The sequence below is a fragment of the Phaethon lepturus genome, unplaced genomic scaffold, assembly GCF_000687285.1.
Source record: "Phaethon lepturus isolate BGI_N335 unplaced genomic scaffold, ASM68728v1 scaffold34778, whole genome shotgun sequence".
NCBI classification, from domain to species: Eukaryota; Metazoa; Chordata; class Aves; order Phaethontiformes; family Phaethontidae; genus Phaethon; species Phaethon lepturus.
This window is the reverse complement of record NW_010560354.1, coordinates 1-16,096: the sequence shown is the minus strand read 5'-3', so window position 1 is coordinate 16,096 and position 16,096 is coordinate 1. Positions and strand designations below refer to the sequence as shown.

General features: G+C 52.0%; 1 protein-coding gene across 1 annotated transcript in view; it reads right to left on the bottom strand.

The window, feature by feature from the left end:
* Window positions 1–14,233, bottom strand: part of PEMT (phosphatidylethanolamine N-methyltransferase) — a 38,174-nt gene extending 23,941 nt beyond the window's left edge. The window contains exon 1 of the mRNA XM_010293645.1: window positions 14,132–14,233. Coding sequence (XP_010291947.1) covers window positions 14,132–14,224 — 93 coding nt within the window. The 5' untranslated portion in view covers window positions 14,225–14,233. The remainder of the gene's footprint in view (window positions 1–14,131) is intronic.
* Between the last annotated feature and the right edge of the window lie 1,863 nt (window positions 14,234–16,096).

The window sequence follows — 16,096 nt, the reverse complement described above, 5'->3', positions numbered from 1 at the left end:
CGGGGGCTGGCTGGGAGTGGGTGCTGCAGGGCAAGCACCAAACCATGGAAAGCGCTGGCGTTGCAGAGCTGCCTGCGGAAAGCAGGCTGAGCTGTCCCTGGCCCGACACTTTCCAGAGGCAGGAGGAGAAGCTGATGCTCAGGGGCGACTGTGAAACCACTTTCTGTCCCTCCTGCCAGCACAGCACCCCAGGGGAGCTGGTTGCAGGCTGCCAGCTCCTGCCAGCACCCTGCCAGGCTCCACTTTGTTTAGTTGCTTCCTGCCTGCACTGGGGAAAGCCGTGGCGGCCCGGGGCTACGCGATCTAGAGACCGAGTTATTTCTCTGGAGGCTTCTCAACTCGCAGGCACTCAATTACAGAGAGCCATGAGACAGTAATGGAGCCCAAAAGCTTTTGTAGCAAATTATCAAAGCCCTGTGAAGTTCCCCCATTAATATTGGAGCAACAGCTTCCAGTTCATGCAATTAAAACACTGAAGTGATATTAGAAGAGACAGGCACCGTCTCAACAGTTTCATGTGAGCTGTAAGGCAACGCAGGCCGAAGACTTTGCCCCTGCAGCTTGAAAAGGTCTTTTGTATGGTACTGCACTGCACCAAGAAAAGATGCACCCAGAGAGGGACTGCTGATGAGCAATGGGCGCTGGGGACAACGGGTGACAGCCCACACACATGCACACCCTGATCTGATATCGGAGACCTGACACATGTCCCAAGAGATGGGGATGGGCCGGCTCAGCCAGAAAAGGTCTCTCCAGGAGGCTACGCCAGTTAGTTTTTCCCCGTTCCCATTTCCCCACTGGCTTGATGGCAATAACAGTTGTCAGCAAGACGCAGCCGAGCAGGACGGCTTAGCTCATCTGTGTCTGCCAAGGGCTTTCAGTTTGGAAAGGAAAGCATTGATTTGACTCAAGGAAGATTTTTCCATTGCCTTTCATAGGCTCTGGATGGAGGGTTTGTTGTTTATTCCAGCCAAAAGAAACAGCAGCAGGGTTTGGAGAGACAGGGTTTTGGTATGTGGACTGGCTACGGAGCGATACTGCATCGTGGAACAGCCAACTGGAAGGATGAGGCTGTACACCCAGGTGACAGAGAGTTTCACGGAGGGAAAACCCACACGTTTTCAGGCTGTCACAGTGAAACTTGAGGCTTGGAAAGCATAAAAGGCTGCAAAAAAAGGAGAACAACGAAGGGGCTGAAGAAGACAACTATCTACAAGTGGAAAGCAGGGTGCCTCCCCTCCAAAACCAAGGGGCTGGTTGTGGAGCTGCAGTGCGGAGCCGGTGTGACAAACCATCGCTACCCGCAATGCCCATCACCCAAACGAGCGGGTGAAGAGGACGAAACGCAAGCTGGAGTGCTTCTTCTAGTGGCTCTTTCCCGACGTACGCCGCTGCCGAGTGTTCAACGGGGTCCGGTCTGAGCACTTCAATAGAGGGAGAAGAGTAAAGTGACTCCACTTCTTTAGAAGTGGAAAGATGACTTACAGAAACCCAGCCTGCCTCCACCATGTATAAGTTTAGCCTAAAAAATAAACCTCTCCACATCCATCCCCAGTGAAAGTAATTGGACTGAAATGGCACAGGTCACCTCAGCTAACAGCCTTGAGTTGGAGAAACAAAACAAGCCAGCAAGCAAACAGATAAGGGTTTCGTAAGGACTAGGTACGCTTTACCTCAAAGCCATCCCTTGAGATTATCTCCACACGAGTCTTTACCTTGAATCCACTCATGATAAACAGCTAGATAATAAATTTCATTTCTCTAATAGTGTTTATGTGATTTGTCAAAGTCCATCTAATCAGCTGGTTGCAATAAAAGCAAGCCCCTGCTTAACGTATGCCAAGGCAGCCCGGGTCCGTCGATGTTCCATGAGCCACATCCTCTCCTCTTCAATAAAAACAAAAATGACACGGAATATGGGCTATAGTTGCTAGCAATTTCCAACACAAAATCTGAACACTTTCTCCTCAAGGCAAGGAGCTCATGATTTATTTCCAAAGAGCTGGAAGCTGAAGGCAGGTGATTTTGAGTAATCCAGAACAAGCTAAGTTAATGAATTTTGAGAGTGAGCATAGGGAGCCCTTATGAGCAGCTCCCCAAGACTGAGCAGGAGGAGGCCGATATGCTCCAGGCAGAGGGAATCAGCCTGCATGGCCCGAACCGACTCTCCCAGCCAACAAAATCCATGGAAAATGTATTTGTGAAATAATGATTTCTCCAGAGCGCAGCAGGGGATGGGGAAGGACCTTCCCAGTCCCAGTCTGGGATGTGGTGGGGACAGCCAAGCACCGGGAGGGGTGCGGGCTGCGTGGGGGAAGTGGGAGCCGGCAGGACCCACCCAGCTCCTCTAACCCAGTAAAACAACCTAATAAAATAATCTCCCAACATTAGGGAAAGGCAGAGGCTGCCCCTGCACAAGTATTCGGGGCTCTGCTTGAGCCCAGAGGGAAGGCAAGTGTTGCCAGATGAGCATCTCGTGCACAGGACAGGGAAGCATTTTGCCCGGTGTTTTGCTGGATTTTCTTTCCTCATCTTCCATGCCCAGATGACTTGGCTCACACTCAGCTTCCCACTGCACACAGTTCCCATCCAGAAAACCACAAACCTCAAATTTTCATACATTTTTCTGAAGCTTGGAGCATTTTCTCTGAGCGAAACAGGTCTGATTTTGCTCTGGCCGCCCACAGCAGGCACCTTCCCAAACCAACCAGAAGCAAAGGTGTGTGGGTCTCTCGGGTGAGACTGTTCTGCCCATCTCACATCCTGTATTTGCGCTTTTTTTCCTGTTACTCATGGACCACTAAAAAAAGCAAAGCCGGGGAAAGTGCCTGAAGTGTTATACACACAGCCGCTTTACCAAAACAGGCTGTCTACCCAAAAGACCCATTTTCAAACAAAGCAATCCAACAATAGCACTGACGATGTTTGAACTGGCATCGACTTAGAACGACGAGCTCTTTGCTGCACCGCACTGTCAGCAAGCGCTCAGTACAAATGCCACGTTACAAGACAAACGCCTCTCTTTTTTTTAAGACTTCCCTTCTATTTTCGCACCTGCGCTCCGTTGCGTTATTTCCAAACCAGACCCTGGATCCCAGCGGATCCACAGTTCTGCAGTCAAGTTCCTCCGAATCTGCTGCAGACTTCAACGCCTTGGGTTTGCTTTTACCTGTGGGGACAAAGCTTTCTATCTCTGTCACAAAGTGTCTGTCCTGCTCTTCAAAGCTTTCCAACAATTGCCGCAAACCTCTAGTTCAAATCACTATCACCATTGCAAATAAGGTCAGCCTGATTAAAAACCAGTTATTCTAGCTGGAATAAAACCAGAGTCTTCAGTAAATCCTGTGTAAGAAATATCTTCTTACTGAACCGAGACAAGTCTTCCCTGGCTCCAGGTAAAAGGAGATTGAGGTCACCTAATGACTCTGACATATCTTGCAGCCTCTGATTCATTGCAAAGAGACCGTATAAAGCTATACCAGAGATGTCAGCTAATTCAGGTGCCTTTCCGTTCTCCCTGTATTTAGTTGCAGCTCTGATACGTGTTCAGGTAGCAGGGGCCGTGTGAGCACCCAGCTCTGTCACTGTGTCCCCAACCAGCTGGACCTACAGATGTGCCACTGCCTGCAACTGAAAAATGGGGCTGGATGCTGCAGTATTTCAAATCGGGCAATTCTTCAAGCAGACGTGGCCCATGGGAGCGGAAATACTTTGGTTCTGTTGTCTTAAAGATTAAATCGGAAGCTCCGGCTCATCCAACACACAAGATGAAGAAGGAGCTGGCAGGAGAGAAGGGGATGGAGAAAGGCTGGAGATGATCAGCCAGCAGAAGCCTCGCGACACATCAGCACACAACCACACAGCCCCATGCAGAGGAACAAAAAGCAGCTGAGCCATCGCAGAGCTGCCTGGCATCTTGTGTTTGATGCGAGGGTTTTCAGACCCGGGCATCATCTTTGCCGTTTGCTCTCGTTAATAGCTTTGCTTGGATTCCAGCTCAGGCCAGCTCATTAGCCACACTGCCATATCTGACACTAATTCTGGATCACTCCTATTGCTACAAATAAATAATAAAATTGCCTCCACGCAGGGGTTGTTTTCTTCCTCTCTCTCCCCCTAATGCAGGTCTGGTAGCATCTCATGTATCTGTTAATGAAGTCCATTACAGTCAGAGTTTCTCAGCAAGTAAAAATTACAATCATTAGCCAGTGACTGACGAGAGACAGAAACACCATTTCTGCCCGGGCTGGCAGTAACAGTACGCCAAGTACACGTCCCAGCGAGTCGAGCCTTGCTCTCCCATAACATGGTACCCAATGTTCTTCATTAGCATCTCTCTTTTTAATAGAGCAAGACAGCGTCCTGCGGCAGGTCGCAATTACACACAACAATTAACTCGGGGAGAAACAATGACGGGTGTCGCAGAGGCACATTTTGCAGAGGGGTTGTCAGAAGGCGAAGTGAAAGATGATTAGGAACATTTTAAAGCCCTGCCTAAAACCAAAAAGAAAACAAGTGGAGGCAGAAGTGACAGCGCAGTAGAGGAGACATGACTGGTTTCCTTGTAAACTACTTTGTAATTGCTGTTTTAAGTAGTAAAGAAACACAACAATTTTTCTTTTGGTCATAATACCCCGATGACCAGGACCGGCCATCTTGGACCAGGACTTCTTGTGCCATTTGCAAACAGCACACAAAGCCGGCTCGGCTTCTCCCAGAGCTGCTGCCACTCTCTTGCTGCCCTTTTGTGGAATTAGGGTTTAATTCTCTGGAATAAGTCTGCTAATAAGGACTCCCAACACACCCATCCTCTGGACAGCGTGTACTGGCTCATCGGTCCCCCAGGGGCTGTGATGGGAGGGGAGACAGGGAAGCGGGGAGAAAAAAAAATAAATACGCGTCGCAGAGCACAAAATGCAAGAGAAATCTAATACCCCTTCACAGAGTGGTGAGAGTTCGTTGGAAAAGAGGTACTGGTTGCACCGGCCGCGCTCGGCGGAGCGCCGATTTCGGCTGGAGGGCCTCCCGTCCTCTTGCTGCTCGACATATCATGTTCCACGCTCCGTGTTAAGCTTCCCCTGGGAACATTTCCCACGGCGCCGAGGACAAGCATGTTTGCGATGCTGCTGTCGTCCCGGTGGCCAACAATAGAGAGGGACAATTTGATCTTTATGTAACGCATAAAGGCAGCCGCGCGCTCTGTTCCCCTCTCCTCGGGGATGAGATGTTCAAACTCCGCGGCACAACAAGGAATAACAACCTGAAGGGTTAAATACAAGCATCAAACCCCTCGGGCTTGCTGGTGTTATCACAGGGGTTCCTGTGGGTGTTGATGGTACACGCCCCATGGTATTTGTTCAATGCAAGAAACGTAACCCAAAAGCCAAGCAAACAATCAATCATCCCCAGACCCAGTGATGTGCACCCCAGGGGAGCCCCTTCCCCCTTTTGCAGCCTCAAAGCCCAATGCCGAGATGCACGTACGAGCCCCGCATGCAGTGCTCAAGCCCTCTCACAGCCTCTTGCTCCGTGCATTTGTACTAGAGCCCTGCACGGAGGTGGATGGGGGAGGCTGAGCAAGTCCTTCCAGCTAAAGATCCCCGCACATCCGCACCAGGGACCAAAGCCTGATGGGTACAGGCAGGAAAGTAATGTTCCTCAGTTGGGCGATGCACTCACTTTGGCTTCCGAGTACATCAAGCTCTGGAAAATGATTGCACGACAAAGGCTCAAAATGAAACTAATTCATTGCTGCTCTCCAGCCTTGGGAATCAAATGAGTAACTCTGCAGTCATTAAAACAATGTCCTGGTAAAAATAAACAGGAAAGGGCACTTAATAGGAATGCTTCGTGGTTAAAAATATTGTATCTCGTCTGAGGTCATTCAGTTTTTATCAGGAACAGCCATGCGTGCCCAAGGTGATCGGATTTGGTATTACTCCAGTCCTGTTATGGGTGTACGCTGTAGTCACAGACGGATGGAACGGGTTTTTTTTCCCAGTTCAGAATCCTCTCTGGGATTTTACAGATTGAGCATCTGCTGTCGGACTCACCGCAGAAAACACAGCTCTGAGGGAAGAGGCAGGAATATGAACATCCAACTACATGGAGAGATTTAGGGTCCCTCTTCTCTTCACCCAAAAAGACTGATGAGGAGGATGCTCAACTTTTTTCTTTCTAAAAGGGGCATTTCTATAGCAAAGGAGAGGCTCGAGCCAGAGGCAGTCATGCTGAGCACCAGGCAGGCACAGAGCTGATGCTGGAGAAAGGGCAGGAGGCGAGAAAAGCAGGCAGAAGGAGTACAGTAAAGGATCATGAAAGCTGCATGTACATTTTCCTTCCCTGAAAATGTCTTTTGTGCTTTTATGGCAAGGAGCTGCTACAATTACAGCTTCTTTTATAAGCGAAGCACAAACCAGATAATGAGCAAACCTCCCACCGCACAAAGGAGGCGACGAAGGCGTTCTGTGAGCCCTGACGGTCAGGCTTCCCCGCAAACAGCTGAAGGCAGAGAAAATTGCTAAAACCCATCTCCATTTCACCCACTTCAGGGGTGTGAGCTGCTGGCAGTCTGCTTTTTCTTCCCAAAAGCGCAAAAAGGATCACGCCACAAATGACTGTGCCTACACAGACAGCGAGTGCAAACCCCTCAGCCAGATAACGCAGCAGCTCGCACGTCCCGACCTGTAGAACAAGCCCATGGCTGCATCATCCCCGGTCTTGAGGCGTAAAGAGAGGGAACAAAAAAGGGTTTGCAAGAAAAAAAACCAAGCAAGATATTGCCAAATCCAGACAACCAGGTAATGCACTGCGGAGGTGCATATGATTTCAATGACACATGGGAAAATCAAGAGCTCCCACCAGCCTTCCCTCTCCCTGACCGCAACATTTGCTGGGAGATCGGGGGAGTTTGATGAAGTCAAACGCAGGTGCACAAGCCCGGGGCTTCCAGCTTCTCTGGCAACCAAACTGGTAATTTGCTAAGAGAGTTGCCCCTCTTCCCCTGCATGTGAGCAAGCACGGAGGTTTGGATGGCTTAGCAGGGAAAAGGAAAATCAGGCAGGGGCTCACTGGGTAGGGCTATTTCATCCCACTCTGCAGCCCTTCCACTGGGTTGAGGCCACGCTCCAAAATCAAAGCCCCTTGCTCTGGACCTGGTGCACCGCTGCTCCCGTCCCTCCGCAACGTATCAACCAACCACTGCCCAGGCACACTCTAAGTCCGTAGTTGATGTCCTCCATGAGCACCAGCTTCCAAAAATCGACTATTTCTCCCCAGGCTGGGGTACAGGTGTTTTAAAGCTTTGTCAGGATGCCTTAGAAAGGGAAATGTAAGGGATGCAGGCAGGCAGGGGGGAGTGCAGATACTTGTTTGCTTTAATTGAGATGAGGCTCCCAATATTTACCAGGAACCAGTGCCTGAACTATCTGGTTTCACACCCAAGACAGCAGGGATGTGGGTTGCCTCCTGCCACGTGCCATTTCCAGCTACTCATGTCATTGGGGACACAAAACAGGTGGAAAAGAGAAGGAAGGTTTTGCTTTGCTGATTTACTAATTTACACTTTATTACTCATTTGCTACTGCCATGTGAGCAACTGGAGATGTGTCCCCTCAGAGTTCAAGGGTATCAAGAAAACAGAAAACGAGGAAGCATTTTCTTTGGGGTGCCAACCCTGTGTGCCACCAGCCTGCCGCAAGCCAGATCCAGCACCCCCACCATGAAACCCCAACGCCTCCCTCCCCACCACGAGTCTCCGAGTACGCAGGAGACGCAATTGCATCGTGATGGAAGCCGGGCAGCGGGTCTTACAGAAATAACCTCCTCAGAGCACTCAGCAGACTGCGTGTCTCTGCATTTCTTCGTCAAAGCAGCCTATTTTGGGAGATCCATCCTTCTGGGAACTGGGTAGGCTTCTGTTAAGCGGTCTGCGCCATGGCACAGCCGGAAAACACCCAGCTCATGGCTGTGATTGCGGCAGGCAATCCGGGAAGCCCCCATCCAGCCCCCCGGCCAGCCGATGTCCCGGGGGGGATAAGTGCATTTCCCCGCTCGGGGCTCCAGCGGCTCCCAGCCCCATGGCTACGCACAAGCGCTGCCAAAGCCCAGGGCCACCCGGGAGGCCTCGCCGTCTTCCACGCCTCCCGGTCTGGGTAGATCATACTACTTTCTTTTTTGCCTCCAGCTACATTTTTTGCCTTGTCCCGTGGGGTGCAGGTGGTCATAGACTGGCCATTTCATAGACTAACATCTTTGAGCAGCACCTCATCAGCAGGAGAAACTGTTTAGCAGCAGCATGGCAGGATAGGGATGGAGTAGGACAGAGGGGAAAGGGCCTCCCCCCACTTCTAGGGTCTACGGATAATCCTCTGATGCATATGGAAACAAGACTCTTGGCTTAAATATATTTTTTCATCTTTTGTGCGTGTGCTGACTTACTCCAGCAGGGCTGCCAGCAGCCCACGGTTTATTTTTAAAACACTAAACAAGAAAAGTTCAGTGTATACAACACACAGCCTGGGTTTCTAGAGAGGCATTCTGCAGAATCTAAAAAAAGGTTGCTTGTCGGGTCAGTTTGGCTATGATCCATAGGGGACTGCGAGGTGAGAGACAGATTCTGACCTCAGTTTAGAGAAACGCTGAGCAGGCAGATCGTACACCAGCTGGATCCCAAATTGACGCTAGGAATGGGCACGGAAAGGGCTCAGCCGCCCAAGCGCACCCTGCCTTGGCAGGTCCCCGTGCACAGTGGCTGGGCAGCTGCTCGAGTGATTGCCGCCGTCTTGCCTGGAGCCCCGAGGGCTGAGACCCTGCCTGGCTCAACACACAAATGAAGCATCTCAGCTCACAGCTGCCCGGTCAGGTAGGGCTCCATGATCCCGCCCCCGCCACAGGCAGCTCAGCCTGCAAGGACATTGTAAAAAGATATCGCATGGCTTCTTAAAGAGGATTTAGATGAAAACACCACCACCCCTAGCTGGGAGGCTGCAGGGAAGCGGCGCTGGGATTAAGGATGTGGCTTTTGCTCAAGGTGACAGCGCTCCTAATTGTGTCACTCCAGCCAGCAGGCCGGAGGATGCGACCCAGTTTTGGAGCCTGTTATGTGGCTCGCAGCGGTGCCGACACGCTGGAAGAGCTAAATTTAGGAGCCAAACAGATGCAGTGTTACACACCCGGCCAGGACTCACTCTGTTACGAGATGGCTGGAGAATCGATGCCGTCCGTTCGCCGCACGCGTTACAGCATCGCTGCAAAGCCCTCGCCGCCCAAGTGGGAAGCGCTACCAAGTCATGCAAATAAAATTGCCACTAAATGCTGTTTAGGGGAGAGGGAGATAAAAAAAAAAGCAAATCCTTACTCTTTCTCAGGCATTGTAGGAAATGAAAACGGCTATCGCTGCCTGCTAGAGAGTCCAATTACAAATAATGTATGTTCTCTCCCTCCACAAAGGATGAAAGGCATCAGAGCTGGTGGTGACATTTTAAGACCGGAGATGTAAGAGCAAATCTGAGCCTTGTTGCAAGCCCAGCTTTACCCCAATAAAAAAACACTTTCTGCAGTCAATTGCCTTGCAGCATAGCTTGAAGCCCCGCTATTGATTTAGCATCTGTTATAAGCAGATAATCATCGTTGCTGTGCCGTGGCTTCTACAACAGGATCTAAAAGCACTTTCCAGAAGATGGTCAAGGGCTGCTTTTCTGCTCTCACCCACAGCTGCAGGCAGGCAGATGTTTTGCAGGGGAGCCCACGAAACTCTTGCAGGTTTGCAGAATTTCAAGGCCAGAAAAGACCATTAAATCACTCTGACTCGTTCATCTCCCAACCCTGTAAACTTCAGCTAACCGAGGTGTGCTCCCCGCGAGGCTCTGCCTGCCGCCCCAGCCCTCGCACAGCCACTTCATACCCTGCAATTTCCTTTCCCCAGCGAGGTGCTAACATCAAGCCACCGCTCAATCCTTCCCTTCTGTTACGTCAGACAGCGCAAGCTGCCGAATTTCCCCAGCATCAGGCATTTTTCTCCCGCCCCAAGAAGGTTTCTCAGAGTTTGTCTCATTGAGGTCTGAATCCCAACATGCCCTGAGCTCCCAGACGCTTCCCAGCAGCGTGGGGAGGTTTTGGGCCAGGCACCTTCCTCCGAGTTTAGCAAGAAGTGGTCAGAGGTACGTGAAATCGGGCTGCCAGTGCCTGCAACCCCGCCTCCCCGCCAGCACAAGCACTTCTTATCCACTTGGCAGATTCTTGCAGTCTCCAAAAAAGGATGGGAAATTAAAAATAAATGAACCAAGAGATATACATCCATCAGGAGGCAGGCGTTGTCAGCCCAGGTCCCTGTGCAACTACTTCTTTAATCAAAACCTCATGCAGTTTAAACACTTGACAGAAGTCTAGAACAGAGATCTTTCTACCCTTAACAGGAAAAGCTGCAACCTTGAAGAATAAAATCATGTTTGTCTGATGGGGTCTATTTTCTTTAAAATCATGCTAAATTACGCTAAGCCCATTCCTAACTGTGACATTTGAGGTTTCGCTCTGCAGATTCCTGCGAGATGCATGGGTGTCTCGAGGGGGTCACCGGAGGTGACGGGAGGAGCAAGCTCTCGGGTGGCAGCTGAAGATGTGCCATGTCTAAATCGGTCCGTGACGCCAGCTGTAAATTTTTAAGAGGCTCAAATCAAGAAAAGGATTGCTGATGGATGCGCTCCCCACTTGAAACTCACTTGTGTGGTGACAGACGTCAGACTACCTGGCTCACGGCTATGCCACTTGCCTGTTTGCTATGGGGAGAGTGTCAGAAACCTTCCAGCTTTCGAGAAACTCCCCATGTGCCAAGGCTCAGCGAGCCCTTTAAGGCCTCTCACATGCAGGTTATCTGCCTCTCCTGGTTTGAAAATGTTTGTCCCCGAGGAGCTGTTATTTAATACCTTCCTTAGTTACCAAGGGATGGGAAGTTTCTCCCATCGTTCTGCAGCTTTCCAAACACAGATGGGATTTATTGAAGTTACCACCACGCTGACCTCATTAATGTTTTACGGCACGGTTCCAGTGACATACCTACTCCTCACCCCCTCAACAGCCCCATGGCAGCTCAGGTCTCCTGGCTGCACTGAACATCCTTGGGGAGTTTTAATCCATCATCCCCAAAACGGCTCCACCGCTGCCTTTTGGGGCCTCGCCTGCACCATGCCTCACGCAGGGTCGTGGCTCCCAGCAGCTCCTTTCGTAATGGCCACGGTGGGTGGGAAAGCAGAGACAGCAGGAAAAATGAAAAAAAAAAAAAAAAAAGGAAAAAAACCATAGAATAGTGCAGGAACACATCCAAGCTGTGCCATGGACAACGCAACCTGGGGGCCAGCCGGGGATGAGGAGGATTTTAATTGGCACAGAGGGGGGAAGCAGAAGAGGGGGTGCGAGCCCTGGGTTTGGTGGGGAAACGCAGTGGGTGACCCCAGGGGGACGATCATGGTACCCCCTGGCACATGCCTGCAGGGAGGAGGGTGGGAATTGGGAATCCTGAGGCTCTTTTTGGTGAGCTTTTCTCCCCTGTGGAGAACAGGAGGGAGCATCAGCCCAGCCCGGCTGGAGTCCTGCAAATTGCCCCACTTAGGCTCTGGTCCTCTAAACTGCTCTCTTAACCGCAGTACATTAATCGACCCAACAAGCATCAGGGTCTTCTCCAGAGCCACACTTCCCCACAGCCTTCGGAGTCCATGCTTCATCCCCAAATCCTGCAGGTTTTGTCCCAAAGAAACATGCCTGGTGCTTACCAGAGCAAACGCCTCGCTATGCTCGAGGCCTCGAGATGCGCCTCTCCATCGGCCGAGCACCGCACGGCGCCGGGGTTTCCCCACCAGATATTTATTCAGAGGAACTGCACAGTGAGGACAACCCGGCGCCAAACTTTGCAAGAGGCAGACCTGGCCGGAGTTCAGCAGAAACAGGGAATTAAGACACTGAACTAAATCAATGCATTCCCACCTAATTTCTACCCAAATTAGGAATTTCATGCACAGAAGGGTTTTTGACCAGGGTCCCACATTACTTCTTAAGCACAGAGAGCAGAGAGTGCTTGGCACTACACAGAAATCCAGTCTGTGCACTAAAGCTCCCGCGAGCCCCAAGTAATTCAGATGCAGAAGGGATCTCAGCTGCTGGGAAGGAACTCAAATAGCAAAAGACAAAGGCAGCCTGTGTAGGGATGTAGAGAACGAAAGGAGAGCTGCTGCCTAGGTGCAGGCAGGGGACACAGATCACATGGGAAAAAGGATAGGACGGAGGTAAAGGAGGCAGGCCAGGGAAAATCCAGGGATGGCTGGGGCTACTCCTTCTAAAATGCACCTGATGGCAGAGGCGTGCTCAGGGCTGCAGGTCCCAGGCTGAAGAGCCCTTCGGCAGTGCCTAGTGCGAGCCACATGCCAGGACTGGCAGAGCCTGAAAACGCCAGGGAGATACCCAGGGGCCTGGGCAGAGCAAGTGTATGGATGGAGGCACACGGACTGCGAGAGCCAGCCGGCCCGCTGCAGCTGGGGAAACATCATCTGGTGCCACGCTCACCTCCCCAGAGCTTTCCACCAACACACCAGCTCAGGCTGCTCACTGCAAACCCATGCAGAGACGCCTTCTGCTGCCAGGCGCAGGCCCTGCACGTCTTGCTCGCAGTGCCACCTGCCGCCTCTGCAAACACTGGAAGGGGACAACAGCAACGCAGAGCAATGAACTTCCTGCTGTTACATCAGCCTTCCCTGTCCTTCAACAGCAGCCAAACTCTTGATCCAAAAAGCAACGCTATTTCCCAAGCTTCAGGCATCCCACGAGTCGCAGGCGTAGCAGCAGACATTAATACAGTACTTTTTTCTTGTACTTTTTTCTTTCTCTTTTATGCAGTTTCTCACTGGAGCTGGTCTATTCCCCCCAGAGACCACATCCTGAATCTTCTTGTTCATTGATTCTTTATGCTAAATGATGACTCCGCAGTCGAAATAATGTGGCATATTCTAGTTCACATTTCAGACATCGTGTGACTTTTTAATAACGAGTTGCATGAAAAATGAGGGAGGCTGCAACAAAAAGCTCCGACAGAGGTTTCCAAAGTGACTCACAGCCAGGAGAGCCTCATTTTTCCAAAGACCAGCGTGAGACAAGCTCTAGAGCCCCCACACTCAGAGAGCGCCGTGTCCTCCCCCTCTGTAAAAATAAGGCCTTTTTAAGGAGATGTCCCCAGAGTGAGAATCCCTGCAGGGAGGTTTGGCAGGCAGTTTTGGGAATATTGGCTGAGGTGACATCCCATTCTTATGAGTGCACCCTGGACCTCAGCCGTGCTGCTGAGGGTGCTGCGGGGTGGGAGTCACCTTGTGCTGCAGCCGGCCAGGGCTCCCCACTTGGCACGTTGGCTCTGCAATGCTCCAGAACGGGGCCGGCAATAATTATCACTGCTCTTGCAGGGAGGTTGCAAACCGCAGCAGTACAGGGCAGCTGAGACTCTTCCCAGCTCAGCTCCCGAAGCGTATGGCACTGACGGAGACGGCGAGCATCACCCGTGCACAGGTATCCTGGCTCCTGCTTAGGGCTGGCTTGCTGCCAGCTCTGCAACTCTTTGCCAGACTTTGCAGCGTGATGGAGGGGGAATTTCTTCAGGTTAACTTTTGGCTGACTGTTTTTGCTTCCTGCCAGCTACATAACCAGCTGCCAACACATTTCAAGGGGAAGCAGCAGGCAACATATCCAGCGCAGCACCCCGCTGGGGGTTAATGCCATTTATGCTCAGTCCCAGTGGTGACCAGTGCCTGGCTGCTGGGTGGGAGGTGTGGCAGGAGGAGGCTGAAGCATGGGTTTGACTGCTCTGCCTCCTCTCCCAAACTCAGTTCCTAATTCTTTCTGCATCCTATGCCAGCTCCAACCTTCACCTCCTCTGTGACACCCATCACGGCCGCCCCCGGCCCCAGGAGCTCTCTGCAGCACAGGTCCCTGCTCACCCACTTCCAACGCCTAATAACCGAGCACCGCTCGCCCCACCCAGCTCAGCAGACTTCCCCAAACAAGTTTTTTCCTCCAGTGTGGCCCAAAGAAGATCCCCCTGCAGTTGGCAAAGAAAGGCTAAAAATGATGGGGTGTCCGGTGCGCAGGCAGCTCTTACCACGTTCCAGAAGAGCGGGTTGAAGGCGATGGAGAGGACAGCCGCAATGAAGCCAGAGTCAGTCACATCCACGTAGCCGAAGAGCCGCGCCATGGCTGTCACATCCACCTGGGGGGGGGAGAGCCAGTTACTGGGGGTGCGGATTCCTGCAGGGGCACCGGGCATTGAGCCTGAATACGGGGCACTTCAAACGCTTCAGCTGCCCTGCAAGAGCAGACAAATATTTTAATGGCCCCGAGCAACACGTTGTTACGGCTTGCAAAGCTGCAAAGCACTATGTCAGGGTGCAAAGACAAGAAGAAAGGTAGGCGCTCCTCGATGTTGGCTCCCCCCCACACCTCAGGGACAGCAGGCTCTCAGGGAGCCCCAAGTTTGCAGCAGTGCCCAGAAGGACACGGGTACCACAAGGACACTGCTGCTGTGGGGGTGAGCACCAGCCCTACGGAGCAGCTGCCAAACCCAAGCGTGTTTCCAAGCCGCAGGAAAGGGAGCAGCATTTCGCAGCCCCGCAGCATCCCCAGGGACGGAGGGATGCTGGTCTGTGTGGACACTCGAAGCAATGAACTGCATCAGGCTCAAACTTGCCTTCCATAAAGTAAGACTGATGCAAACCCCCTCCACAGGGAGGGGGAATGCATTTGCATTGTAAGAAGCTGCAAAAGACTTTCCTGTCTTAATTACAAAAACAAAAAGCCCTTAAAGCTCACCGTTTTTCCCCCTTTCTCGGTTTAAGAAAGAGATATTTTTCCCAGGATGGCTCCCTGACACTGTCAGCATTTTTACGTGCGATAAGCCATGCTGCTTCTCTCTCCCTGCCCCCTCTCCCTGCAGTGGTATTTGGATGAAAAACAGCCAGCGCCTTTTTTTTTTTTCCACCAAAACCTTTGAAAACAAAAGACAAAATAGCCCAGCCCAAGCCCTTCCCTCGCTTGAATCAAAATCAAGAGAACATTGAGACGTGGAAGGTTTTTGCTTCCCAAACACAGCTGTGTTTGCAAGTCCTCTGGATGCCAGGAGACAGGAAAAGCTCGAAAAGGCATTGGCTCCACCTCGCCTGTCCGGGAGAGAAATTCCCACTGGCTCCTCACAGGTTCTTCGAAGGAGCCAGAGCCACGGTGGGATTTGTGCAGAGGAGCTGCTAAACCTGCCACCTCTCGTAGCCAAGAGCAAAGGCCCTGGAAATGGCTCCCACGCTGTCCCAGGGCACGTCCAGCTGCTCCGGCTGCCTCCTGCACAGCCGTGACCACCCACGGTGCGAAGCGCACCGCTCCGGGGAAACGGGAGGATCCTCACCGGGGTCCACAGCTGCCTTCAAACCACCACCACCCCAGCTGCCCCGGGCTCCTCCATCTGAGCCCTCGGGACATGGGTGCTGGCACAGAACAAAGAGAACAGCCCCATGGGCCTGATCCTGACCTGTGTCCCCTTATTCCCACCCTCCCTGGCCTCTCGTCCCCTCCCTTCACCCCCGAGCAGCCCTCTGCCATCAGACCTCGTCCCTTCAAACCAAGCACTGTCAAGCTGTAACCTGGGCACCAAGACAGCCGCTGGCACCAGGGCCAAACTGTCTGGTCCCACTTCAATTGCGATCCCGTGGGACCAGGACAGCTTCTTTCCTCTCGTTTTGTACGCTACTGAGCACACGGCCAGCACCGGCTGAACAAAAGCTTCTTGACCTACTAACTCCTGGCTGGCAACATCGTTAACATTGCACTCACCTTCTTTTCTCCTCCTCAACAACCAAATTCACTGCTGCCAGCGGGAGGCAGATTGGCCTGTGCCTAGTATGTGCTTTTAGGGACAAAAAGGGGAGCCCATTAGGATGAGCTGTCTCTGCAAGCTGCTGGGACAGCCAGGGAACAGGCACAGAACATTCAACTTTGCCTCCTCCTCCCCGACGGGCGATAAATAACGGTGGCAAACACTGCCCGCTTGCCCACAGCCCCGAGGTCAGGGAGGGCGAGA